At 40.8% G+C, this 27817-nt stretch overlaps 1 protein-coding gene across 6 annotated transcripts in view; it reads right to left on the reverse strand.

Moving 5' to 3' along the window:
• Nucleotides 1-331: 331 nt before the first annotated feature.
• clcn2b (chloride channel, voltage-sensitive 2b) overlaps nucleotides 332-27817 on the reverse strand; it is a 166137-nt gene continuing 138651 nt past the window's right edge. For 2 of the 6 annotated variants that reach the window (XM_037775383.1, XM_037775389.1), the window contains 7 exons: nucleotides 27146-27216; nucleotides 26630-26704; nucleotides 23985-24017; nucleotides 14477-14515; nucleotides 10830-10934; nucleotides 6176-6262; nucleotides 332-1953 (listed from right to left, as the gene is read on the reverse strand). In XM_037775383.1, the coding sequence (XP_037631311.1) occupies nucleotides 1759-1953; nucleotides 6176-6262; nucleotides 10830-10934; nucleotides 14477-14515; nucleotides 23985-24017; nucleotides 26630-26704; nucleotides 27146-27216 (605 nt within the window). In that variant the 3' untranslated portion in view covers nucleotides 332-1758. The remainder of the gene's footprint in view (nucleotides 1954-6175; nucleotides 6263-10829; nucleotides 10935-14476; nucleotides 14516-23984; nucleotides 24018-26629; nucleotides 26705-27145; nucleotides 27217-27817) is intronic. The other 4 variants (XM_037775385.1, XM_037775386.1, XM_037775384.1 and 1 more) reach the window with 3 other exon arrangements.

The following is a 27817-nucleotide window of genomic DNA, read 5'->3' on the forward strand; positions in this document are numbered from 1 at the left end:
ACTCATAGTGGTAAACGTACATCTTTGACGACTCTCTAGTGGTCAGTTGCCGATTTCCTTTAGTGTTTTTACTCCAGTTAATCTCACTGGATCCTGCTTCAGTTTACTATTAAAGTGATAGTTTGGATGTTTTGAAGTGGGGTTGTATGAGATATTTATCTATAGTCAGTGTATCACCTACAGTAGATGACGGTCGGCACGCCTCCAGTTTGAAGCACGCAGGAGTTACTGTACTGCTGTGGACAGGGGCAGCAGCAATACGTATTTTAGACACCTAAAAAAAACTATGTGCTGCCCCCGTCCACAGCAGCACATTGCTTTGCTCCCGTGTGTTAACTCCTATCTGTTTCTCTAAACTGGGGTCGTGCCGACCGTCATCTACTGTAGGTAATACACTGACTATGGATAAGTACCTCATACAACCACACTTCAAAACACCTGAACTATCCCTTTAAGCGGTTTTAATTAAGCTGCTTACATATCATCATGTGCTGCTGTATACGTTGAGAGCAGCGTCTGACTCAGTCCTGGACTATTACATCATATAGCTGGTGGTGGTGGTGGTGGGGGGGTTCTGTGTCTCTGATAGTAATGGAGGTTAGCTAACATGGCGATCAAAGACAGATTGATGAGAGGGCCCAGAGCAGCTGGTTAGGTAATGATGTCTTCATTCTTCCAGCTATCCATTTGCTCCCAGTTCTTCCTCCCTCCCTCGCTTCCTGCCCTTCTCCATCCGCCCCAACCTTCTCGGGAACGGTTATTAAGAGCTATATTTAGCAGAAACTCCCGGGAGTGCATCGCCGCGCTCTTGTTTGTGTGTGTGTTTCTATGTGTCTTTGTAATGTAAGGGCCGTAGCTACAGTATGAAAGGAATGTACATCTATGAAAAGGGCTACAGGTGCTTCCGCCACTGCCAACAGGCACATCTGCTTGCATAGACTGAACTCTCAACCTGACCATTAAGACTCGCAGTGAAGAGATGAGAAGAAAAAGAGGTATAATGAAAAAGGCATCTGTCCCCTTAGTCCAGTGCTCGTCAATGGGACAAACTGTAGTGTAATTTACAAAGTAAATGGCAAATTCCAGTTAAACCCAGACCACCTGATCAGTCAGAAATAAAATTATTCAAGCTGGAAAACAAAGATTTAAATGTTCTAAAGACAATAAAAAAAAAAATCGTATAAGAAATAGTCGTCTGCTACCTCCCTCTTCACGCACACATTTTCTCGTTTCACACACTCACACTTACAGTACACGCACACGTTATTCTTCCTTGTCATCGTTGCTGAATTTCTATACTCAAGTGGAAGACTCGTTCAAAAAAACTTTTGCAGGTCCAAACTTTGATCTCAATTCTAAACATATACACAAAAAAAAAATCCCTTTTTAAAGATTTCAACCCATTCCCTTGTTGGATTCGACCAACATGAGTCTCCCAACCCCCTCTAGTCCACATCGCTGTGGGTTCCCGAGGGTTAATGGAGAGCAGGTTGAGCTCCTCTCCCCCGTGGAGTGTCTGGCTTGGTCAGTGCAAGACTCCTGGAGAGAGCACTGGTGGGTCCATGAAGCAAAGTGGATGGTGGAGAGAAAGAGGAGTAGATGAGGAGTTACGAAGAGGCTAGCAGTAGGACACTTTCCAGAATTACATGTTGATCCTAAGCCCTGAGGATTTTTGCATTTTTATGGCTTTGGGAGATTAAAGATCTCAATGCTTCCTCACCCTCCTCCTCTTCTTCTTCCTCCTCCTCTACTTTCCCCTCACTGGGATTTCTCGTCGGACTCGGAGGGGGTGTGTTCGCGGGGCAGCGACATGCTCTTGTGGCGATCCCACAGTTTGTGGAGCTCGGTGGCTTCGTTCTCGCTGCTGCTGGTGCCGCTGTCCCGGAAGCTGGCCAGAGGAGGACGCACCTTCACGCCCTTCACCGTCACAGAGCCCTCGATGGCCTTACGAAGCTGGACGGAGAAAGACAAGACAGTTACAGAGAGAGCTCAAGTCTAGGCACTCATACAGGTAACACCCCAACGATGTTATGATTTTTATGCCTTAAAGAACTACATGGTTGGGCTTAAAACTACTACATTTGTAGAGTGAAAATGACACTGAATGTCGTTAACATGGGACATGAACGAACAGCTGATTGGAACGTCACACATGGGACACGAACAGCGATCTTCTGGATCAAAGTCTTCTGTTTTCTAGGCAAAAATGTCGCCATTCAACATTTCCCTGGTTTGCAACATTATAAATATAAAAAGTTGGTCTCTAAATTGTGCTATCTTATTTTATTTCATCTCTTAAATTGTGCTATTTGTTACAGTGTTTTATTCACAGTGCTTTATTATGCTGTGCTGCATTCAGTTTTGTCATGGGCGGCCCCAGTGGAAATAGAAGTGCTAACCCTGACACTGTACTGGCCTCGCTCTACAGAGAAAGATCATTACAATCTAATGCGCGGGCACACAAGCCATTTTCTCTTTCGCACCGGAACCTCTTTTCTGAAATGTAATGGAGGGAAAGATCATGGTCAGAGGGTAGCGTGCACTGGAGAGCGAGGTCAGAATGACTTTGACTTATGCTGCTGTTTGCTGAAACATTTCACAGAACAAGAGGAGAGAGGAGAAAGCAGAGGTGGAAATGACTGCACATTTATTAATCTCTGCAGCTCCCCTCGCCACCCACACACGGCAGAAATGAAGTAGATCAAAGAACGTCCACTCACAGGGTCAGATCTGCTTCTCACAGTAGCTTTACACTGCAGGCTGCCTTTTATTAGAAATGTTCATAAAAATGGACAATTTATTACAGGAAGTCAAAGTGGCTGGCAGAGACAATTATTTTAGTTATTGCCAAAGGTCTTAGTCTGGCCAAACAATATTACTACTAATACACTTTGGTAAAGTGAGAACAGGGAGTTAACCTCGATTAAGACTGCACCGCCAATAAGACACATACGCATCAATTCTGTACCGGTCAAAAGCATTTTGGTGGTTTTGCGAGCACCACCTTCATGACTTAATATTGAACTGTATCAGCAATATGTGACGAAAAATACAGTAGGTCATCAGGTGTTTTTTGTCTGTTAATTCCAAATAAATTCTTGAGCGTCTCCTGAAAATAATTGTGTTATTTGGCACCAATTATAGGGAAATAAAGACGAGGTTCTAAGACAAGCAATGCTAGCTACCTACTTTACTTTTATCTAACTATTTAAAAATGTTTTTTCATGACATTTAGATATATACTTCAAACATTAGCCTACTTTTAGCTAACTAATTTGGCTATTTCAACAATTTATCTGTTACTTTTAGCAAACTATTTTGACCATTTTTTTAATTTTTTGCTAACTTTTTGATTGGTTAATTGACTAATTTTGGCGAACTATTTCAACCATTTATTCGTTACTTCAACCTAACTATTTCAACGATTTGTATGTGTTAATTCACTACTTTTAGCTAACTATTTCAACCATTTAGCTAAAAGTAATGGATAAAGGTTGAAATAGGTAGTTCAAATTTGTCAATTAAACGTTCAAATAGTTAGCTAAAAGTAGCACATAAAAATAGATGAAATAATTAGCTTAAAGTAACAAATAAATTGTTGAAATAGTTAGCAAACTTTTAGCTAACTATTTCAACTGCTAATCCATTTCATTGAGCTAACTATTTCCACGATTTTTATGTGTTACATTTGTCTAACAATTTCAACCATTTATCTGTTACTTTCAGCAAACTGTTTAGATTTCTCTGCTTGCTTGCTAACTAGTTTTTACTATCAATCACAGCATGTCGTGTTAATTTAGCAAAACATGCACATATGATTTTTTTAAATGATTTACATTTGTATTTATTGAGAAAGGAAAACACGACCATCTCGTGTTTTTAATAATCAGAACACATTGGGTTTATATGGCCTCTAAAGTTTTTGTTTTTTTAATACTTTTAAATGTCGCCTATGGATCATTATTCATCCTCGTATACACATTGGAGCTGTGTGAAAGTTTGTTGAGATTCTCTACAGTCTCTTTCATCCCATCTCTCTCTCTATTGTCTCTGTGTGAGAGCGTATTATTGAGTTTTCTGTTTGGCCAGGCCAAGTTTGTAATTTGGCTGATAGGGTGAAGGATTTGGTTGCTACAGATCCTGTGGCAGCACTGAAAAGAATAGTGTCTTTAATGCTCCTGGGTGGAAATAATGCACTATAATCACGCACACAAACATCCCCGCGACTCTTTTTCTCTCTCCGTATGGACCAGCGAGGCGGTGATATAACAGCGTGTCTGTGTGACAGACAGGCTGACTGGGAGAGGCTGGGCTTTATCTGCCTCGGCTGGGTTTTTGTCTGCTGGTGGAACGCAGAACAAAAAAGCCTAAATGTCACGGACAGGCAAGCAGCACTGCACTTAGCAACAATCCTCTCACCACTTCCTGGCCAATTCACAAAGAGCGAGGGGTTTTCAGTTGTTTGTGAGGCAGGAGAGATGGAAAGAGAGAGGGAGGGGGGGCAGAGAACAGACAGAGAAACAATAGATAGAGACAGCAATATTAAGCAGCCTTTTGTCTGTCACAGTACATAACAGGCAGAGGGAGGAGGAATCCTTAATGTTGACTGAAATGTCTTTGTGTGTGTGTGTACAGCACTGTGACAGCACTCCTGATGATGTTAACAATGATTTTACAATTATGAAAGCAGTGAATATGCTCGACTGTTTACATGAGACTATAGGTGTCGAAGAAATTTAGACAAAAAAGTGGATTATGAGTTTAAATTCAAGAGGTATGAAACCACTTTACACTGAATTCAGTGATAGTATACTGTATGCACAAAACTTGAAAAAGTCAAACAACCCAAAATGATCTGTGATCAATAGTCTGTATGTGGACTTAGTCTCCGTGACGTCACTGATTGGTTTGTGGACTATGGTTTTGAAGCCTCGAGTTCAGCAATTTGGCTGCCGCTATCTTGATGTTTGGCTGTCGCCATGTTGGTTTATTTGCAACCAAAAGTGACATGAGAGGGGGAAGCTAAGTACATCCAAATGCTGAATAAATTCAAGTAGAGTATGTGTTACTCTGTTTACATGTGGATTGTTTTTTTGTTTTTTTATGTTTTTATTTATTGATGCTGCTGTGGAGGCAGCTGATGGTGTGCAGCACTTGAGTCCAAGACTAATTTCCCCAAGGGGGACAATAAAGTGTATCGTATCGTATCGTATCGTATCGTATCGTATCGTATCGTATCGTATCATAAAGCGGGTGTGAGGGGAGGATGGACGCGACAAACAAACACAGGACATTCACCCAGGAGACCGCTCGCTGTTAAAGATTCCGTGTGAAACCAAGTAAACGTTCACTTATCTTCCCGTAGTTTTGCTAGATCACTTCTGTAGAACATATTTATTTTACGTAACAAAAGTACTTATTCTAACCAAAACCACATACTTTTGTTGCATAAGTAAACCTAAAAATTAAGTACACCCACGTTGGAAGTTTATTTTGAAAAGACACTATGCGTGTACAGGCTGAAACTTGACCATAGAACCATAGAATAAGTATATAAGAAGTGGACGTAGTCACCGTGACGTCACCAATTGGTTTGTGAACTGCTGTTTTGAAGCCTCAAGTTCAGCATTTTGGCCGTCGCCATCTTGGTAATTTGCAACCAGAAGTGACACGTGAGGGTGGAGCTAAGTACAACTGAACGCTAAAATAAGACATTTTTAAGCGACCAAAAGGTTATAATTAACTTTCATGAAGTGAAAACACACTATGGGTTAAAGTTGTAAGACGAAAACATGGACAACTCCCAGACCAGACAATGCCGTGGTAGCGACCTGTCAATCACAAGGTAGCCCCGCCCTAAAGCATCCCCTGCTTTATGGTCTATTTGACTCTAAATGAGACCATAATTTACTAAATGGACATCATGCTGTATTGAAGAAGACTTGAAACTAGTGATTGAGACCATAAACTCATGTTTACAATGTTTACTGATGTAATAAATCAAGTGAGAAGTAGGCTCATTTTCTCATAGACTTCTATACAATCAGACTTCTTTTCGCAACCAGAGGAGTCGCCCCCTGCTGGCTGTTAGAGAGAATGTAGGTTTAAGACACTTCAGCTTTGGCTTCACTTCTCAGAACGAGAGGTTGCCCACTGCCTGTGACAAGACTCTTACCTCTTTGAGGGAAACCACCCCGATGAGGCGTCCGATGCTGGTGACGTAGGCGTGGTCGAGGCCCAGCAGGGAGAAGATGGTGTGGGTCTGCAGGAAAACAAAGCACAGTTGGTTAGGAACAATCACTGAAACACAAAAAAAACCCCAGTACAAACCAGAGACAATAGCGCTGGGTTCCTACTTTAAATAGAAAATGAGGCTCAGTTAAGCAAATGCACCACTGACTTCAATTATCCAACACTGACAAGTTAATTCACAATGGATTCATTATGTGACATTCAGAGTGCTCTGATCATTGAATTGTTGTGCTTATACTGGTTTTACTGGAGTTGAAACACACTCATGGTAACAATGCTGTTGGCACTTTCTGTATCTTCACTCTAATATTGAGGAAAGTGTGATGAATATTGTAATAATCCCAATTACAGGGATATTTTTGTCCACAATAAACCAGCACATTTCTCACTTTATGTTGCCAACGTTTTTAACATTTTACTGGCTGATCACTGTAACTGACGCACAACTTTATTTGTTTATCATTTATAATCGTATTATATATGCGTATTGAACTCTGCGTGGAGACTTGAGTCTCTACTAATGGTGTCGACTGCACATTAACCCCGTGACAGCTGTCTCATTGATGAGGTTAAAGGCAGGTTGAAGATGTTAAAGCGCTCTGAGTCTCTCACATAAAAGGGGTATAAATGTCAAGACCAATTTCTAATACATTACCTACTGTGTGGAGGTTTAGGGAAACACATACAGAACCAACATTAATCCAGTTTTCATGCAACACAAGAGAACTATAAGAATTGTAAATTGATTGGATTATTACGAACCAACCAACACACTATTTATTAACTTACATGTTTTCAAACAACGGACAAACTGTTTTTATATAATTGCTTTTGTAGCTGTATTTGTGTGATTCATGATAGAAAAAACAAATTTCAATGCAGTTCAAATAACAAAAAAAGCACTGCTTAAATGTTCTGTGAATACTGAAGTTGTCATTATGAGCTATCAGCGTCATACATGTCTTTACTTTGTTTAACTTTGCTGGAAACTTTTGCATGTCTCTGTGACCCTGTTCTGCTCTATTTATACGCTCTGCCCTATTAGTACTGTATTTGCTGATGCAATGACTCAATTTCCCCATGGGGATCATTAAAGTTTCATTTAATCTCATCTCCACTACTAGAGTTACCGAGCAGGAGAGCAGCTCCGTGCAGCTAAAAGCAAAAAAGAGCGAGAGGTCAAAAACTTCAGCGGCGGATTAGGAAGGTTGCAGGATTGATGCCAACTGGACTTTTTTGTTGTAGACCCTTTTAGTGTTTAATGAGACTTTTTTTGCTAAGCCAGAATGGGCATTTGGGACATCTGAAATTGATCCCACTGTGCCAAGCAAACAGAAGCTGTGCCAAGAAAGAGATGTTAAAGTGTTTTTAGGCCAGGGCCGGTCGTAATGAAATCTGTCAACGAGTTTCCCCCACAGGAGGATATCGTAGCGTCTCTGGAGACAGAGTCAGCTCACCTCCTTTTCAGCCCATTCACATCTATTTAAAATACAATTCACTGATTAAAAGGTGCTGCAAACGTCATTTTACAATCAATTGATCATCAGCACAGTAATGTGAGACAGAGATACTCAACTTGCTTTGCCCGGGGCCACTTTTACAAGATGACAGGAGGCCAGTTAATAAACAAAGATTAATCTGTCGGGCGGGTCTTGGGGGATCATCTCCGGCACTTTTTTTGGGGTAAAATAATAATAATAAGCTCTATTAGTCTATGTTGATGCTTTTTTAGTGCACTCCGGCACCTTATTTATATTAAAAGTACAAAAAAATCCCTTTGTGAATCAATTTATTGTCATTGTGAATTAGAAAATGGTCGGCGGGCCAACCGGCACCCTGCACGCAGGCTGTAAGTTGAGTATCACTGCATTAGAGACTATAAACAAACACAAGCTCGACCAGCAGAACCCAGATTCTGCATTGCATCTGCACTGAATATTTGGTGTTTGTCTTCTTTAATCATAAAGTGGAAACCATGGGGTATTATGGGATCTTAATTTGGAGAAACACTACAAATAATCTCCAATATGGTATGTTCATGGTAATTATATTGAGGATCACATTTGATCTGGCAAATTATATAGTGGCATGTAAAAATGATGCTGTTCTACCGGATTCACCCAAATTACAAAAAACAACATATTTCCACGTTTTCATTCAGCCAGTGATTTGAGATATCTTTTGATTATTTAGCCACCATCTCAATACATTCGGGGCGAATGGACTTTTTTTTGTGGTGCTAAAGCAATGTTTAGAAGAATAGTTCGATGTTTTGGGAAAATCCTTTATTCGCTCTCTTGCTGAGAGGACATCTAAAGCCAGCACCTCTGAAGCTCATTAATTAACACTATGGCTAAATTTATCAAAATATGTAATCATGATTAATCGCATGATTGTCCATAGTTAATCACGAATAATCGCATATTAATCGCACATTTTTTATCTGTTCAAAATGTACCTTAAAGGGAGATTTGTCAAGTATTTAATACTCTTATCAACATGGGATTTGGCAAATATGCTGCTTTATGTAAATGGATGTATATATTTCTTACTGGAAATCAATAAACTACACAAAACAATGACAGATATTGTCCAGAAACCCTCACAGGTACTGCATTTAGCATAATAAATATGCTCAAATCATAACATGGCAAACTGCAGCCCAACAGGCAACAACAGCTGTCAGTGTGTCAGTGTGCTGACTTGACTATGACTTGCCCCAAACTGCATGTGATTATCATAAAGTGGGCATGTCTGTAAAGGGGAGACTCGTGGGTACCCATAGAACCATTTTACATTCACATATCTTGAGGTCAGAGGTCAAGGGACCCCTTTGAAAATGGCCATGCCAGTTTTTCCTCGCCAAAATTTAACTTAGGTTGGAGCGTTATTTAACCTCCTTCACGACAAGCTACTATGACATGATTGGTACCAATGGATTCATTAGGTTTTGTAGTTTCATGAGGCCAGTATCTTCACTACCTTTCACAGCCTGCTACAACCTCCGAAAGATCGTCAGATCATCAGATTTCTACCAGGTTAATTAAAAATCGCAAGATGTGTTAATATGTTTAAGAAATTAGCGTTAAAACAAATTTGCCTTAACACGTTAATTTTGACAGCCCTAATAAAGAATATATGCAATAGCTTCATGAGTCATTGTCTTTTATTAAAACGTAAAGATTGATGGAAGTGTGGTTTGCTTTGAGTCCTGTTAGCCACTACTACCTCAAATGGACCGACAGCAGTAGCCGGGTCAAAACCCCGACCACAGTGACTGCAGTGACATATTGTCATGTAAATATCCCAAGAAACAGATTTGTCCGTTACAAAAGGGCCCGAACGCCAAACACAGAACAACAACAACAGTAAACAGCAGGAGATAAATGGAAGCCTGATCCAGAGAGGCCGAGCAAGAGAGCAGGGCAAGATGTAGAGAGAATAACTTCACACACACACACACACACACACACCTGCATACAGCGGCGGTGGCGGCGTGCGGTGTTTAATATGCTGAAGGAGATTGTGCGTGGTATTGGCTTTTGGCAGTGTGCAGTGGAGGGAGGGAGCGAGATGGATTGGTGCAGGATCCCTCTCTTAAATGTTTAAAGAGTATTCACACAGAGCCCAGAGGATGAGGGAGAGAGGGAAGGTAGCGTTATGAATGGGAGACATTAGGTGCTGCCACAGCCGCCGGCAAGCCAGAAAGAGTCGGTGTGTGTGTGTTTGTGTGTGTGTGCTTGGTAGAAAGTGAGGGTTTCAACACTGAAATGTGTGTGTGTGTGCTGGAGACAGAGCCTCTTTCATGGTGAGAGAACTAAATCAACACGAGCACTAAAGAGCTAAAGCTCCTTTCTTTATACTGCACTCTCACTATTCTTCACTCAGTTGGGGAAATTGGCTCAAGTGTGTGTGTGTGTGTGTGTGTGTGTGTGTGTGTGTGTGTGTGTGTGTGTTATTTTGGGTTGTTTGCATGCTCCTTCAATGTCAGGACACACCGCAGGAGCACCGAGAGAATCCGGAGTATCAGAACTGGTGGCTGTTCGCTTTCCAAGTACTTCTGTTGGCGTTGGGGAATCAAGATGGCCTCACGCCGATACTTACTGTGCATGACTATGGGCTGGGCAATATATCGATATTGATATCAGAATATTAGACTAGATATCGTCTTAGATTTTGGCTATCAACATCATAATATGGCATAAGTGTTTCCTGGTTTTAAAGGCTGCATTAAAGTAAAGTAGGGCTCAAAGTTAACGCGATAACGCTAACGATATTTCATTTCACTATTTTCCAATCCTATATGTCAGTTTGTGTTTCTTTTCTTGTTTAATGCCTTTTATATCTTATGTAAAGCAGTCTGAATTGGATTGAGAAGTGCTATACAAATAAACATGCCTTCCCCAAATCAATTAATAAGTGCTGATGCTCTTGTTCCTATAATTGAAGCAATTCTTGTGCACCAGAAATCACTCTAAATTCATTTTTTTGCGGATAAACTGAATAACCGTAGCAAAGATACACATCTAGTATCACATCAGACACACGTCTAGTAACAGCTGTGTTTATAATCAGACCTTATGCAGCGACGTGCGCTCCACCAGCTGGAACGGGGCGGGGTCGATCTTGCAGTTGCTGAAATCGACCTGCTCATCAAGCTGCTTCTCCTCCCACTCAGCAATCTGCAAAACACACAGAGGAGGAGGGTTGAGAGATAAACATCTCTGAGGAACTACAGGAGGGAGATGACACTGACTTGACTTTAAAAGGTAAAGTGTGTAGGATTTGGCGGCATTTAAAGGTGTGGTTGCAGATTGCAACCAACTGAGTACCCCTCCGCTCACTCCTCCCTTTCCAAGACCGCGGTAACGTGAGCCGCCGAGTGCAAAACCGTGCTAACGCCGTTCGCCTCGCTCAGAGGCCATCTTTACCATAATAACACTACTATAGGAGCAGCGGAAGTCAGACGGCGGCTGGCGTTACGGTTTTACACTCTGCTGCTTACGTTACCACAGTTTCACAAACGTGTCGGAGAACTACGGTGGCCTTCAGGTAACGTAAAAACAAGTGTTTGGTTTGTCCGTTCTGGGCTACTTTAGAAACATGGCGGACTCCATGAAGAGGACCCGCTCCCTATGTAGATATGAAGGACTCATTCTAAGCTACTGAAAACACAAAGATTCTTAGTGTCAGGTGATTATACACTTTATAATAACAATCATTTATAAATGATAAATTGATAGTTGATTAAACTTTATATAATAGTTATTTTACTGTTAACAAACAATTAAATTATAATAATGTTTACTAATTATTAGTAATGCTATAACTTGTTATTTTAACAGTTTATTGTTGCACATATTATAACATTTTATATACTATATTATATGTATTTCTTTATGATTAAGATATTATTTGTAAACCTTAAAGAAATTGCTTGCAAAACATCAACATTACCTACTGTAGATAGATATTTGTAAGACTTTTTTAATGGTTAATAATTGGTTTGTAAACTATCAATAAACATTATTTGAATGACTATTATAAAGTTGCAACTGATGATTATAATACCTTGTTAAATGGTTAATAAACACTTTGTTAAACATCTATAAACATTATTTAGAAAGATAGTTAATATTTTATCAATGGTTAATAATTGTTTTCTGGTCCATCTATCTACGTAATGTTTATAGATTATAAATGAATAATATAGTTTTACAAATTATTTCTTAAAGGTTTACAAATCATTTGGTAATCATTAACAAATACTTATTACAGTATATCAAATGTTATAATGTGTGCAAAAATAAACTAATAATAAACAGTTTATTAATGTAATCAGAATGTGATAAAATATATAATTCATAAACTAATTATTTCCTTTTATACAAACTAATGATAAAACTGTTTGTTGACAGTAAAATAACTATTAACTAAGTTTAATCATCAATTTACAATTTATAAAAGATGGTTATTATAAAGCGCTACCTTATACACTCATGAAAACATAGTTATTAATATTATATTTAATTTCTGCTAATAGATCCCCCGAAATTTTACACACTGGTCCTTTAACCTTTAATAAAAAGGATAACCCTCAGTGAAGATGAGATGAGATGAGATAACCCTCGGTGTTATTGTCTGGCTTTGTTGACAAAACTTATGTTTTTCTGACTGTCTGACTTTAAAACTGGGAGTGACAGCGTGCATAATAGATGCTGTTGACAGAAGATGTCTTTATGTCTGGTGTCAGTCACTAATCAGAAGGCAAAGACATCAAATAATCCCACATCTCCCTCCTGACAAATCACCTCCCTCTGATAGACAATCAATGGGCCGGGCACCGCTCTGAATGACTCTATAAATCACACAACGACGGGTAGGGGAGGGTGAATGTGCGAACAAGGAAGGGAGACGTAGCGAGAAGCGATGACATGGCAGACGTATGAGAGGTGAACGATGAGTGATACCGGGAGAGAAAAGAGGGGATGGGAGGGAAGGGGGAGAAAGTGTGAGGAATGTGCGGCTGACAGAGAGGAAATGAGAGGTGCTGTTGATGGATGAATTATGAATGATGTCATATCCAAAAATATAAGACTCCAGGGTTATCGGTCCGTCTGGGGATATTGAGGAATCTGAAAAAGCCAGGTCTGTCAGGGTGGGCTGTCATCAAGTGCGAGCTAAGATTCGAGTCAGACAAATACCAAGTATCTAATGTATTTGATCGCTGATATAAATAATGAGGCCGGTCATATTCTATGATTTTCTAATTGTCAACCAAAACCAACAATGAATGTATCCAATAACAAGTATTGTGTCTGTGCCTCGATTTCGGCATTTTTGGCCGTCGCCGTGTTGTTTTTTTGCAACCAGAAGTGACACGAGAGGGTGTAGCTAAGTACAACCAAACGCTAAGTAAGACATTTTTAGGAGATCAAAAGGTTATAATTACCTTTCATGAACTGAAAACACACTGTGAAAGGGTTAAAGTTGTAAGATGAAAACACGGACAACTCCGTGGTAGCGACCTGTCAATCACTTGGTAGCCCCACCCTAAAGCATCCCCTGCTTTATGGTCTATTTGACTCTGAAGGGGACCATAATTTACTAAATGAACATCATGCTGTATTGAAGAAGACTTGAAACTAGTGATTGAGACCATAAACTCATGTTTACAATGTTTACTGAGGTAATAAATCAAGTGAGAAGTAGGCTCATTTTCTCATAGACTTCTAGACAATCAGACTTCTTTTAGCAACCAGAGGAGTCGCCCCCTGCTGGCTGTTAGAAAGAATGCAAGTTTAAGGCACTTCAGCATTGGCTTCACTTCTTCTGGTACTTCATCTGTGACAGAATGTAGGGTTTAACTGTATAATCTGTTTTCTGATTGGCTTCTGTACTCTAATTGGTTGTCAGGTTGTACAGTGTATGTATATATATCTGTTGAAGGGATGCTCATTTTGAAAAATGTTCTTAACCGATAACCGACCATCGTTAACCGATTATTAACCGTTAACCGACAAGATTTGTGCCTCCCATCCATCGGTGTACCAGCTGTAGGAGCACAACAGATATTCGTTGACGGGAGTCGATTCATTGTCCGGGAGCGTTAACTTAGCAGCTACGATGCTGTGTGTAGTGTCGCAGACATGCAGCCACTTTCCCAGTAAAAGTCTCCACCGCACATTTAGTTTAGTTTAGCAGGTTGTCAGCTATGTGTCTGCTCGGCGTAACGATACTTTGTCTGCCCGGCATAACTTTACCGAGTGTCCAACAGTGTGTGAATTTGTGCTATTTTAGCAGCTCTAGCATTGCCGGAGGCTTCGTGCTCGCCGCCGCCACACACGTACAGTCTGCGTAACTTTAGCGAGTTTCCAACAGACCGTGTGTGTTGGCCGTGAGTGTGAGGTTGTTGATGGCGTTATATCTGTGAACGTAGGTGTAGCAGTGTGTGTACAGTTTATTTGTCGCTGAATAAATGCTACGAAACTACAACTGCCTGTATCCTGCAACTCCGGCTCCGCCTCTTAAGGTGGACCAGCTTTTCTCCTTAAAGTGACGAGACGCTCCTCTGAGCCGCTCAGCTTTTGAGTTAATTATTAACATTTATTTTAACTGTTTTAACCGATAGCGTTAATCGGTTAAAATGCTTAATGACGGTTAACGGTTAAACGGTTAATTATGGACATGTCTAATCTGTTGTGTGACTGTGTGTCTGTCTCACCTCTCTAATAGTCATGTCGTCCTCCACGTCTACGTCGTCCTGTAGATAAGAAGCGACAGGAGAGCAGTCAGTACAGAACACAAAGATATTCAGTGTGCACACTAAACGCAGTAAAATGAAGACAACAACAAAACACAAATACACAAGCAGTGAAGTAATGGTAAAACAAATGGAAGATAAACAATGGTGTCCACTTGTTATTATTACAATAACACTTATTTGTACTTTTCAACTGCGCCCCCACTGAGCACAGAAGGTGAAACAACATATTGAAAACACATAATCACCCGTGCATCACATCATAAAAGGCGATACAGCGGCGCCGTCTTGAGACAGATGGACAGAAATGTGATGTGTGACTAAAGGAGCGACTACAGTACATTTAATGAGTGCGGGGGATGTGATGTATGAGATGTCAGAGCAGATGATCATTATAATGATGGATCTGTGGCTGCGCTCCGAACTCGCGGCTCATAACTGACAGGCTGACGTTGCAGACGCTGTTTTGACAAAGCCGGAGTCAAACTAGCAACCCTGTGCTTTGCAGAGGAGAATACTGTAGGAAGCTGGAAATAAACAACGTTACCGCAGGGTGTGTGTATGCAGCTCTGTGTGTGTGTGTGTGACGGGCTGTGAAATAAGATTTCAAAGTGTTTAGTCATGTGCTCGAGTACAGGTATTTACTTTCTCAGGATTGAATGCAGGAGAACATGTGTGTGTGCGTTAGAGAGAGAGAAAGGCAGAGTGAGTGTGACCCAGGGGCTGATGGGAGCCCTGAGCTCATTTATCCTCATCGCTGTGGTGGCCGACCTGTCGGTAACCCTGGAAACTGTTGCCGCGGGGTAGAGAGAGGTGCCCTACTGTAGCATTATGCAAGCAAGAGGCCAGACGTGCCTGGAGTTGATGAGACAGAACAAACACACATACACCTACAGCACTTTATCTCTGCTGTCTCACTGATCATTCTGCTTGTCACAAGGGCGCTCTGAATGTCGCAGAGACACACTGGTGTTCCCGCGGTAAAATGTAAACTAAAGACAAATAGAGAGATCAAATCACTTTGGCGAGTGTGTGTGTGTGTGTTTGTAACCCAACTCGTCACTCGTTGGGAAGCACCCCTCGGCATCGTAAACCAACGCGTGGAGGCACCCCTGAGTGACAGTATGTGACGAACTGGGCTTTCAACTAACTCCAATGTAAATCCCCCCGCGGCGCTATTTGACGGTCGGAGCAATTGACGTAGTATTAATAGCGTGAGAGTCCGCTAAGGGCGGCCAGGAGACCGTTGTTCTTGACCCATATGAAACTAAAAGTAGCGTAGACTTATTTTGTCAGGTCAGTCTTTAGTAACATGAGTCGTTAGTATCGACAGTCTCGTGAGTCGATAGTCCTGTGATTCATTAGTATCATCAGTCCCGTGAGTCGATACCCGCATGAGTTGTTAGTATCGGCAGTCCTGTGAGTCGATAGTCGCATGATTCGTTAGTATCGTCAGTCCTGTGAGTCGATACCCGCATGAGTTGTTAGTATCGGCAGTCCTGTGAGTCGATAGTCGCATGATTCGTTAGTATCGTCAGTCCTGTGAGTCATATGAGTCGATATTCGCCTGAGTCGATAGTATCGTCAGTCCCATGAGTCGATAGTCACAAGAGGGATACCCAGTGTGTTGGTTTCTGATGCCGAGGGGCTCTGACCAAGCGGCGGTATTTGACGAGTTGGGAGTGAGAATGTGTTGGCATTTGTAGAAGAAGGTGTTTTTTTTTTAGAGACACAGAGAGAGAGAGGTTGGACTGTGCATACAAAATAGGTGCTTTCTAAGAGATTAGCGGCTCTATTAAAGAGCAAATCTCTGCTTCTGGATACACGAGTTCGGCAGAAGTGTGTGTGTGTGTATGCAGTGGGAGAGTAAACTTTGCGAGTCTGCAAGCGACTGACAGTGAAATCCGAGCAACCGTGTGGGCATATTCAAATGAGATTTGAACGTGCGTGTGTGTGGGTGCAGAGGCATGTGAGAGGCTCCAGAGTGCTGACAATGAAGCTGTATTGCTGGCTGCGCCGTTTCCCTGACCAGACAAAGATTAGAAAGGTCCGCAGCTCTTCCTTTCCCTCCCAACCTCCCCCTGCGGCTATCCATCTTTCTTTCCATCCAGCGAACCGATCACCCAATCAGTGGCAACCATCCAAGACACACACAATCTACCACCAAAGGCTGCTGTACTACACACACACACACACACACACACACACTGTAGGATTATGTATTCGTTAAGGAAGAGAGTTTTATGATTGTGGAAATCTGGACAAAAAGAAGCCTCCCCTCCAGGATACTTCCTTTTTTTCAGCCCACAGTAGATAGAAGGGGTGGTGGTAAGGCCGTCTTTACACTTCCAGTTTTGCTGGAGGAAAAGACTTTGCATATTTGTCTATAAGCTAAATCCAGAATCTGCCTCTGCTTTAACATAAATTGTGAAACTGTATAAGGGCTTTGAACATTATGATAGAAGTACATGATTTATATCCCCCCATGCTCTACTGTGTCTCATAAGTTGCTGCAGAAATGTTTGAGTTGATAGCATTTGTTACACAGATTTGTTGCTGAATTTAACCATTTATTATCACTCGAGAATTAACAAAAACGATCAATAATCCCTCCAAAATACAACATTAAGACATCAAGACCTTGAGGAACACCGTAGAAAAAGTCATGCTGTGATTTGGTGTCAAAAATGTATGGAGATTTCTGCAAGAATTGCATTTTTCAGCGATTGGTTGGCAAGCACTTCTGTTGTGTCCTCAGAAACCCCCTTATTGTCAATCTACTTAGTAAAGCCATCCATCCTCTGAATGCTCTACGTCTCTAGTTTGTGGCTGTAAAGTTTCATGAGGCTGTGATTAAAGTTTTAAAAAATGGTCTCACTATAATGAAATGTCTACTTTGGGGGACAAACATCATCACACATGAATACAGTTGGGTTCATTGGATCCACAAGAGTCTCAGCTTTACAGTGATACCCTAATGTATGTAATTCCAAGACTGTTTAGAGACTGTTTTGAATGTAGAAATATTCATATACACCATTTTAGTATAGGTGAAAATAACATATTTATACTGCATGCAAAAAAGTGCATGTTTTTTTGCCTTAAACTGCATGTGATTATCATAAACTGGGCATGTCTGTAAAGGGGAGACTCGTGGATACCCATAGAACACATTTTCATTCACATATCTTGAGGTCAGAGGTCAGGGGACACCTGTGAAAAATGTCTGTGCCAGTTTTCAAAATTTAGCGTATGTTTGGATTATTAACTTAAATTAATTATTATTTAACCTCCTTCGCGACGTGCTAGTATGACGTGATTGGCAATGGATTCCTTAGGTTTTCTAGTTTCATATGATGTGAGTACTTAGCTTTAAAACCGTTTTGGAGAATTTATACAGTATCTCAAAACATAATATCGTGATACTCATGTGTATCAATATTTCTTACACCCCTAGCCCTAATACAATGGAAGTGAGGATAATTTTATCAACAAAGCAGGATTGCTTCTTGCACAGCATTCACAAGATCGCCTTCACAAACACAGAAGGACTCATACATCAAAAAGTGACATTATCATTTGCACCCTACACTCTGTCCTCTGAGTAGCTGTGTCATAGTGATGACAAAAGACACTATCGAGTTGATATTCCTCATGCTTATATGCTCAGTGTAGTGATTGTTTCTCTAACTGCTGCCTGCACCATACTAACCGGTGCAAAAGGGGAAACACTGCAACAATAATTACTAATCACTCATGTGCAGACAATTAACTGCAGATTTCCTTGCTGCTGATGCTGACTTTTCTTATTGCTTTCAAATTCTATTACTACCGTATCTGTGAATCTGATTAGATTGCAGATACATTAACGCAATTGTGAAATAACATCATTAAAGACTTTGTGCAAACTACAGTGGTGCGGGCAATAATGATGTGCTGTGAGAGAGTCTTAACAGCTTTGGGAAAGTTGTGAAATGGTGGTTAGTTAATCTTAATGATCCATCGCACTGCAGTGACCATCCTTATTGTTTGGGAAACACACCCAAGATCACTGACTAGTGCAACTGATTTGACTGTTATCAGCTCATTAAATGTGCATTATCAGTCGTTATAAGCATAGATATGGGTCAGTAGGAGCCTACTACACCTACTATGTTGTAAAAGTGAAAGCGAAACTTAAAAGCAACACGTTCGAACACATAAAACTGAGGAAAAATTTACGTTTTGAACACAAACAGAATAACTTGTTAATGTTTAGGCATAAAACTACAACTTCAGGTTTAGGCAAAAAATATGTATTTTTCCCCCTAAACTTATCTATGTATGAAAACTGAAAGTGAAACTTAAGGTTGTGAATACAAAGACAACTACACGTTGTTGGTTTCACATGGGATGCAAACCCCATTCTCCTGGGTCAAAGTACTGTGTTTTGTGTCCAATCCTTCACCGCTGACCTCCATCCAACATGGAGTTTCACGCTGTCTATACTAAAACCGATTCTTCAGTACCAAGTTGATGCCAAAATTATAAAAATGCGATGGTACTTGTTTTTCTACAGTACCATAGGTACTGTCAGGGCTCGAGATTAACGGCGTCCTGTGGTCCCGGGGACGATAGAAAATGAATGTTACTTTATTGGATTGTTGATGTTCAATACAGTTTAGCTATAGCTGGCCCTCAAAGTTAGCTCAAACGCTGTAGGTATGGCTTATATTACAAAAAATGTCTCCTTAACATTTTGAGCTATTGGGACCACATTTGGTGGACATTTGTAGATATGACGTCTGAGTGACCACGGCAAATTTGGTGCCAATTGGCTAATAGGTGGCGCTGTAGCAGCATCATATATCTATAAAGAAAGTATTCTGTATGACTGTCCTTCGCATATCTCGAGAGCCGTTCATCTTATTAACTTCACACTTGGCGGGTACAAGCAGCCATACCGCGATTCACGACAACGCTGAAAGCAGCACTTCTGAGGGGCAAGCAATTGGCCCGATCCAGACGGGCAAACGCTCTGGGCACTGCACTAGTTCTTTACAAAAAGCAAAAGTTGTAACTGGCCTGAAGATCTACTGTTCTGTCACTGATCTTTTTCTTTGATTGCTGTCAAAAATGGACAACTGACGATATGCCTATCTATTCTAAAAAAAAAAGGAAAAAAAAGGTTTCAACCAGTTTCTTCACTTGTTTTTGTCCCTGGGCCTTCTTTTCCTATTATCTCACATCGTTACGGCGAGAAGCAAAGAGGACACATTTTCCTTTAATGAAACTTGTCTTTTCTCTCTTGCATCATGTGTGTGTTTCCATGTAAGTGTGTAAATGTCAAGAAAGAAAGAAAGAATGACGCACATTCGCCAACAATCTAAAGGAACAAAAGAGAGGAAAAGATTTCAAAGAAATAAAAGAGGGAGAGGCGAGAAGCAAAAAAAAAAAAAAAAAAAAAAAACTGAGCCCACAAACCATCATAAATAAAGCATGGAGGCATTACCAAGACGCAAGAGTGGGGGAAAATAATGAGAAAAACAGCCAGGAGAGACCGAGAGGCTGGGTGGCATCATTTCTCTGCAACAGACTACTGATGTCATTTACCCTGCATCAATATTTCACAGCCTCGATGGAGGGAGAGGAGAGGGGGGGGGAGGTGGACAGATGACAGAGATACAAAAAGGGGAGGAGGGAAAGTCGTAAAAGATGGACAACGAGCTGCGGCGATTAAACCAGATCCAGAAACAAAGAATGAAAGAAGAGCTGTGAGAGTGGAGCTGAAAGAAAAGGAGGGGAGGAGGAGAAATAACTTGATTTCTCTTCCGCCGCAGGGGGGTGTTACTCAGAAGTCTTGGGAGAAAATAATGTGTTCGTCCATATTCCTGCTCGGGCCCACGGAGCATGGATTCTGAACGACGCTCTAACACGTGCTGAATGTTAATAATAAGTCCTGATGACAGGGGAAACAAGCCCACAGCCTTAGCGTACTGTAAACGCACACAAGCTGCTGCAGGGTTTCATTACTAATTAGCTCACTGCAAGGCAATAATGACCAACATGCTTCTAGGCCCACTGAACACATCCCAAAAAGTCACTGCGCTGCTAATGTACCATCTGTCTCAGCACTGACCCTACAGTGTGCTCCTCATGAGAACACTTAACAAATCACTATACTTTATTATATTACAACAAGCAGTGGCAGATGAGAGCCACTGGACACTTGACTAGCGTCCATCAATTAATGATGAACACTATAAAAATGTACAGGTACGGCATAAAGCTGAGGCTGATCATCAGTTGAGGAAATACCAAGCACCGCCCACCAGCTGGAGCACAGCCAATAGGAACGCTCTCTCTCTGAAATGACCTGTGATTGGTCAAAGTCTCCCGTCACGGGCTAGATTTTCTAAAGCCTGAAAACAGAGCCATGAGGAGGTGCAGAAGTCTAGTTATCTCTCAGAACACTTGGATTACAATATGCTGAAAGGTTATTATGGAATTTGGGCCCAATGATGCAAAAAACATTCTGCCTACTGAAAGTCACGATATGGTCTTTTTGCGATTTTAAACATTTTGCAATAATGAGTATTGCGATAAGACATGATGCGATTTATTACCTTTTTTCAACTACAAATTATGCAATTTGTCAACATCTTTTCATCTAAGTTTTCACTCTGTTCTACTCAAAGTTTTCATTCACATATCTTGAGGTCAGAGGTCAAGGGACCCCTTTAACAACGGACATGCCAGTTTTTCCTCCCCAAAACTTAGCGTAACTTTGGAGCGTTATTTAGCATTTTTCCTGATATGGTTGGTGCCAATGGATTCTTTAGGTTTTCTAGTTTCATATGACACCAGAATCTTCACTCTACCATTAAGACTGAGCCCGCTACAACCTCTGAAATACAGAAAAGCTGCTGGGCCGTCGGATTCTTAAGAGGGTAATGGTTTATATAATAAAAGATTGATACTTGACGTCGATACAATTTTGCCACACAAAATATCGCGATACTATGCTGTCGATCGATTTTTTCCCCACCCTAGTGTTACCCTAGCCTTCCTTCATTTACTCTCATAGCTCTTACTAATAATGTCCACTGCAGTCTAAATCATTTCTAACCTCTATGAGGAAGGAAAAAGTTGCACAAAAAGAGAAATCCCTGTTAAAAAGAAAATGACTAAATTACACTGACACTAAATTACTGAGATTACGAATAAGACGGCTACTGTCAGATGAGCTCTGTGTTCATCTGCTCTGTCACGACTCTCGGATGTCCCTGAACCCCCCACTGTACTGCACCTATTAACTAATAGGCTTAATAAGACATGTTCTGTTCCAGGAATAATGCAGCGTGCTGTGGTGAATCAATAACGAGGTGCTTTATCCCTTTTGATTTTCACTAAAATGAAAACTGCTGTGTAACAGTTATTGAAAGTGTGTTTTAAGCTTCTGACCTTTAATGCAGCGCCCCATCGGGACAATCAATGTGACGGTTAACTGAAACGTGCTGCGTTCTTGCACAGACATTGCCTCAAAAACAAACAGACCACGTAATGAGCAGCTCTCCTGCTGTAAATGTGTGAAAATAGAATTTTTTTTTTGATTTATATTTTTCATTACTACAGTTGAAGAGATGTGTTTCGTCATTCGGTTTCCTCTGGTTTAATACAGTCTCCGTGGTCTTTTGCTGCCACACAACTCAACACGAGCACTGTGGCGTCACGGTGTGAAATACACGCCTGAGGGTTCACATTTTACGCCACCAAATGAGAAAAAAATACTCCCAGCGCGCCTCCTCTGTTACTAATTTTGTACTTTTTGTAAGCTCCTAAAAGCCAGTCTGACTTGCTATAACTATGCAGCATGGATTGTGTTAAGGAACCACATTTGGGGACTATTTTTGCTGGTATTTTATAAGCAGAGACTGGTCAAATGTGGCGGGAGCAGTGCAGTGATTTTAGAGCAAAATCTTGTCGGTGTTTTTCCTGACTTGTCAACAAGATTAAGACTTCCCAGTGTAATTTATCAGCTGTATACCGCGGGTTTACACACACAGGCCTTGGAGCAATGGATGAAGAATGATCTGACACCGCTCTGTGCTGGCGAATGATTAAAAATGTGTATAGACTTCAATAATTGTCACTGACATGTGAAACTAATGGAGCTGCTCAAGTATAAATCATTAATAGTGCTAGTAGAGTTACTCTGACACAATAATGACTGGGAACAAGAAAGAAGAATAGTGTGTTCTTCTATTATAATTACATTCAAGTGATGTTGGGGACAAATAAACATTTCCATTAAGGTCGGTAGCAACTTAGCTTTGGTGAATAAATCACACTGGGCAGTAGCTTTTTGAGATCACTTTCTTTGAATTACCTGTTTTTTGGTGTTTGTCTCTTGTAAGATTTTGTCCCCTAGAAACCAGCCAATCAAATAAAGGAAATGCACCATCCATATAAAATAGACACTAGACTTGCCGCGGTAGTCGGTTATACCGGTGTTACACGGTGTTCAGGGCATACACCGATTACATTACTTGCCCACCACCCCTAACGTCGTTTTGCTTTTTTTTTTTTATCTAAATAAAACCCATATAGTTAATTTTCACGTCTTAGCGCCATGTTATGAATACATAGTTAGACAACGGACGCTACAAACTGAAAGCGAAATTGTCTTGTTCTTTCTCTTCCCGGCTGATAAAAAGACCAGGAGTCGCTAGATAAAACAAATCAGGTGAGATAACGTTTCATCTGTGTGTGAAACATAGCTAGCTTGCTAGCTAGTGTTGGTGACGTATATTGTGCGAGACGAGAGATGTAGTTCGCTAAGCGGTTTCACACAAAACTAAATGATACAACGACACACTGGGACTTTCTTGACTTGCAAAATTGTCTTTTAAATTGACAAACATCATATGTGTGATTCACGGCGCAATTCAAACGGGATCAAAAAATGATTTGTCTCTCGCCGTTGACTACCGTTCATATTTTTTTACGAAATAAGGTCCCATGGGGGTTCACCGGAAGGGGCGTGACATAATTTCTCTTCAGCCTCTTGTGGCCGAAATGAGTATTACAACAGCAAACATAAAATGATCCTGACAAAAAAATCACTTGCCAAAACTTTTGTTCTTTCAAGGATGAAAAAAACAACTTGTTCTTAAGTCATAAACAAAGGAGACAAAACAATTTAGATCGCACTTAGAGAATGGATTTTTTTTCTCACTTGCCTCTCAGGGCTTCCGTACATTCTGGACTAAATGGTACCAAAACTTATGTTTCTCTAATGTCTGGACAAAGGTGTGGCGATATTTAACAGCTGTGACTTTAACAAACAGTGTAAAAGATGATCAAGACAAAGATCCACTGTGCATCTGCAAGTAAGCAAGTTTTAACCTTGGAAGTCAATATGTGGCCGTACATCGTAATACTGGATTGAAACAGAAAAGTTGAGAAGAAATGTGAATAACATGCTCACCGCAAAGAAACTCTTTAAGATGGGTGGTGGCTCCTAGTGAATGGAATGACATCATATGTGATGAGTGAAAAACAATCTCATGATGATTTGGGAACTTAATGTGAGAAATGATTATGAATAATAAATCATTGATGCTGATAATCGGACATGTGTGAATGTGTCTGAAGGCATGATTACGTTTGATTTTCAGAAAATTGATGTCTGATAATTTGTCATGCAACGCTGGATGTTTTTGTTTCGCGGAATCATTTTTCTCAATTCGTAATCAGACGCTTGTTTCATTGATTGACATGCTACGCTGCAGGAGGGGGATGCGCTCGCTGGTAATTGGACAGCAGGCTACATCCCAGTTTGAGGCGATATTTTCCAATACCTCCCTGGACTTCTCATGCATCATCATTTCATCTGAGCTGTTGCTGTCATTCAAATACCTGCCTGTTCCTAATGAAGAGATATGATGCTCCTATCTGGATATTAAACGCTGCATGCACAACACGGTGCTTCCCTCCACAACCCCGACCCTCCTAACCCCCACTTTAAAGGGATAGTTCGGGTGTTTTGAAGTGAGGTTGTATGAGGTGCTTATCAATAGTCAGTGTATTACCTACAGGCATGCCCCCAGTTTGGAGAAATAAAACAGGAGTTACCGCACCGAAGAAAAGCAATGTACTAATGTGGACGGGGGCAGCAAAACATATTTTAGCCACCTAATACAAAATCAATATCAGTGTAAGTGTACACTATATTTAGAATATTTTCACTACTTTACCTTGCCGTCAGACAGCCCTTTCCGACGGGGAACTGAAGCTGTTGTATCCATCTATGCTCTCGCCAAAGCCACCAGACTCAATTGAAAAAAACAATAATTTTACCTCACAGAACATGGGGGTTGCTGGTCTACCGCTGCCTCGATTGGTTAGTTTGTCTGTGTTATTGTGTGACTAAATATAGCGTACACTTAAACTGATATTGATTTGTTTAGGTGGGCCTTTCTTTTAGCAATCTAAAATACATTTTGCTGCTGCCCCCATCCACAAGAGTACATTGCTTTGCTCCTTTGCTGGTACTCCTGTCTGTTTCTCCAAACTGGGGGCGTACTGACCGTCATCTACTGTAGGTAATACACTGACTATGGATAAGTACCTCATACAACCACAATTCAAAACACCCGAACTATCCCTTTAAACACATGTTTCTTTCATCATTTACAACAAATGCGATGGGATTTTGGGGTCACTCCAGGGACAAGGCCTGCCCTGTGAGGCTGTCACTGATTGGACACCTCGGGTGACACAGCTGATGATGGACAGCGCAGCATGCTTGGTTGAACAGCCTCGTCCTTGTAGACCACTTGACCACAACTTAACCACATCTTGATTTTTGGAAATGACTGTAATTTAGTAGTAGTTAATTTCATAGTTTTTACCAGATGAAAATTGCTTTCTAAAGGGTATCCTGCAGGTTTGACTATATGAAGCTCTTTGTAATTTAAGAACAATCAAATTGACTTTACAAATGGCTGACATAATCAACAGCTTACAAAAGTCCAAAAAAATTAAAAGGGCTGCATTACAGCATTTTCAATTTTGTTTTTCACAATTTCATGGTTACGCCACATATTTTACGTATTTATCCATATGAAGTTATTCTCTAATGGCTTAAAACTGGCCTGAAAAACAATATTTCACTGTCCTCTTTGTTTTAAAATCTGTGTTATGTTTTTTTTGTTTATTTATTTGCTTTGTTGCACCTGTAACCACACCCACCAGTGATGTCACAGTGTCCTGGAGTACACTCTTACATCACTGCAGCCAGGTGAGAAATTAAAAACACTGGAGGTCAACAACTATTTGGATTTTTATCATTTTGGGTCTCCATGACTGGTTGTCATGTTGCATTATCTTGTGTTTTATATAAATATAAGGTTGGTTAAGTTAAGTTTTGTAGTTTTATCATTATTTTATTTGCCTACCTTATTTAAATTCTGCCTTTACTACAGTTAATGGGCTTCACCTAATGTAAAGTATCAGTTGTTACACTCAATACTTTTTGGCAACAAAGTTAAAATGGACCTAAATATAAATTTGCCACCACATAATAAAAAAATCGCATTTTAAAGCTTGTAAAATACATTTGTTTGCAGAAAATTGAGACAGTTCTGTTCAAAACCGGTGCATTTCTGGTAGTCTGAGCATTACTGTCTCCTACAGCCTCTTTTTTGATCCCAGAACTCAGGAATTTAAAAAATCTACACATTTAAGGACCCAATTATGAAAGCACATTGTTGGCGTTGCCAATTAGCAGTCGTGGTATTTCAGTTGTCAAGTGTTCTCTATAACCTCAACTCACCATTCGACCAATGAAAAGAGGTTAAGCTGAATGGATCCTAGCCTTAGCCAATCACGTAAGCAGCTACAGTCAGTGAAAGGTCAGTAGGCGGGTTAAAGGTTATACAAGGAGGAGGGTGTTCAACTCTGTTTTGGCACGATGGCACAGACCGGCTCCTGGCCCAGATCTCCGTCCATCGGCATTTGGGATTAGCCCTGTGATGGAATGGCGGAGGGGTGATAATCGGTTGATTGGCTGATGAACCTGTTGCCGGGCGGGTTCCAGGCATTCGGGTAGCCCTGATCGGTGGCTCTTACCACTACGGATATCCGGACTCGTTTGGATGGCCTCCTGTGCTCAGGAGACACGGGGGTCTCCAAGTTGTTGTTTTTCTTCCGGGGCGACCAGAGACAAGCACACAACATTAACAACAACCTCAACGCACTTTGACTTTGCAAAAAAAACTTCTTTGCAACGCCACTTTGACCAAAACTTGGTGGGGGAAGAAAAAATGATTGAAAACTTATTTCTGTGAAAGAAGCCATTAGCAGGGTGGTGCAGGAGTTAAGAGGTTTTTTTAAAGCCTCGCAGGATGCAAGGCTGAGACAAAAAGGTTTTATAGTGAGGCTGACTGAGATACTGAGAGTGTGTTTGTCTGTTTGTGTGGGAGGTACTGTACTGTAGAGCGTGAAGGACTGTATGTGAGAGATAGCATAGGACTGTGTGGGTGTGCACAATGTGTGAACGACGTGTGAGGCACTGTGTGTGTGCGTGTGATGGTGGTGTTGTTGTTGTTGTTGTTGGGTATTCGAGGACAGGGCTCTCTCTCTTACCTCCAGGCCTTCGTTGTCTGGACTGGCGCAGAACAGGTTCTTTAAAGCGATGCCTGAATTATCCTGTGGGCCTGAAAGAAAGCCAGAGAGAGATTCAAAAACAGTGAAACAATTAAATACCACTGTTCTCTGTCTGTCAGGGAGCTTTCTCAATGGACTACTGCTGGTACTAAACCTTCATGCACGCCTCGTCAAGGCAAAACGTGACACTGACACGCTATCCTCTGGTGGACAGGTGGGTCTATTACACGCTTTGGCATGATACCAAGTTGAAAATTATCATTCTAGTATCAGTTATTAAAAGGGCTGTCAATCGATTAAAATAGTTAATCACGATTAATTGCAAATTAATTGCAAATTAGCTGTTCAAAATGTACCTTAAAAGGGAGATTTGTCAGGTATTTAATACTATTATCAACATGGGAGTGGGTAAATATGCTTGTTTATGCAAATGTATGTATATATTTATTATTGGAAATCAATTCCGAACACAAAACAATGACAAATATTGTCCAGAAACCCTCACAGGTACTGCATTTAGCATAAAGAAATATGCTCAAATCATAACATGGCAAACTGCAGCCCAACAGGCAACAACAGCTGTCAGTGTGCTGACTTGACTATGACTTGCTCCAAACTGCATGTGATTATCATAAAGTGGGCATGTCTGTA

Source organism: Sebastes umbrosus, chromosome 7 (genome assembly GCF_015220745.1).
Source record: "Sebastes umbrosus isolate fSebUmb1 chromosome 7, fSebUmb1.pri, whole genome shotgun sequence".
In the NCBI taxonomy this organism is placed as follows: Eukaryota; Metazoa; Chordata; class Actinopteri; order Perciformes; family Sebastidae; genus Sebastes; species Sebastes umbrosus.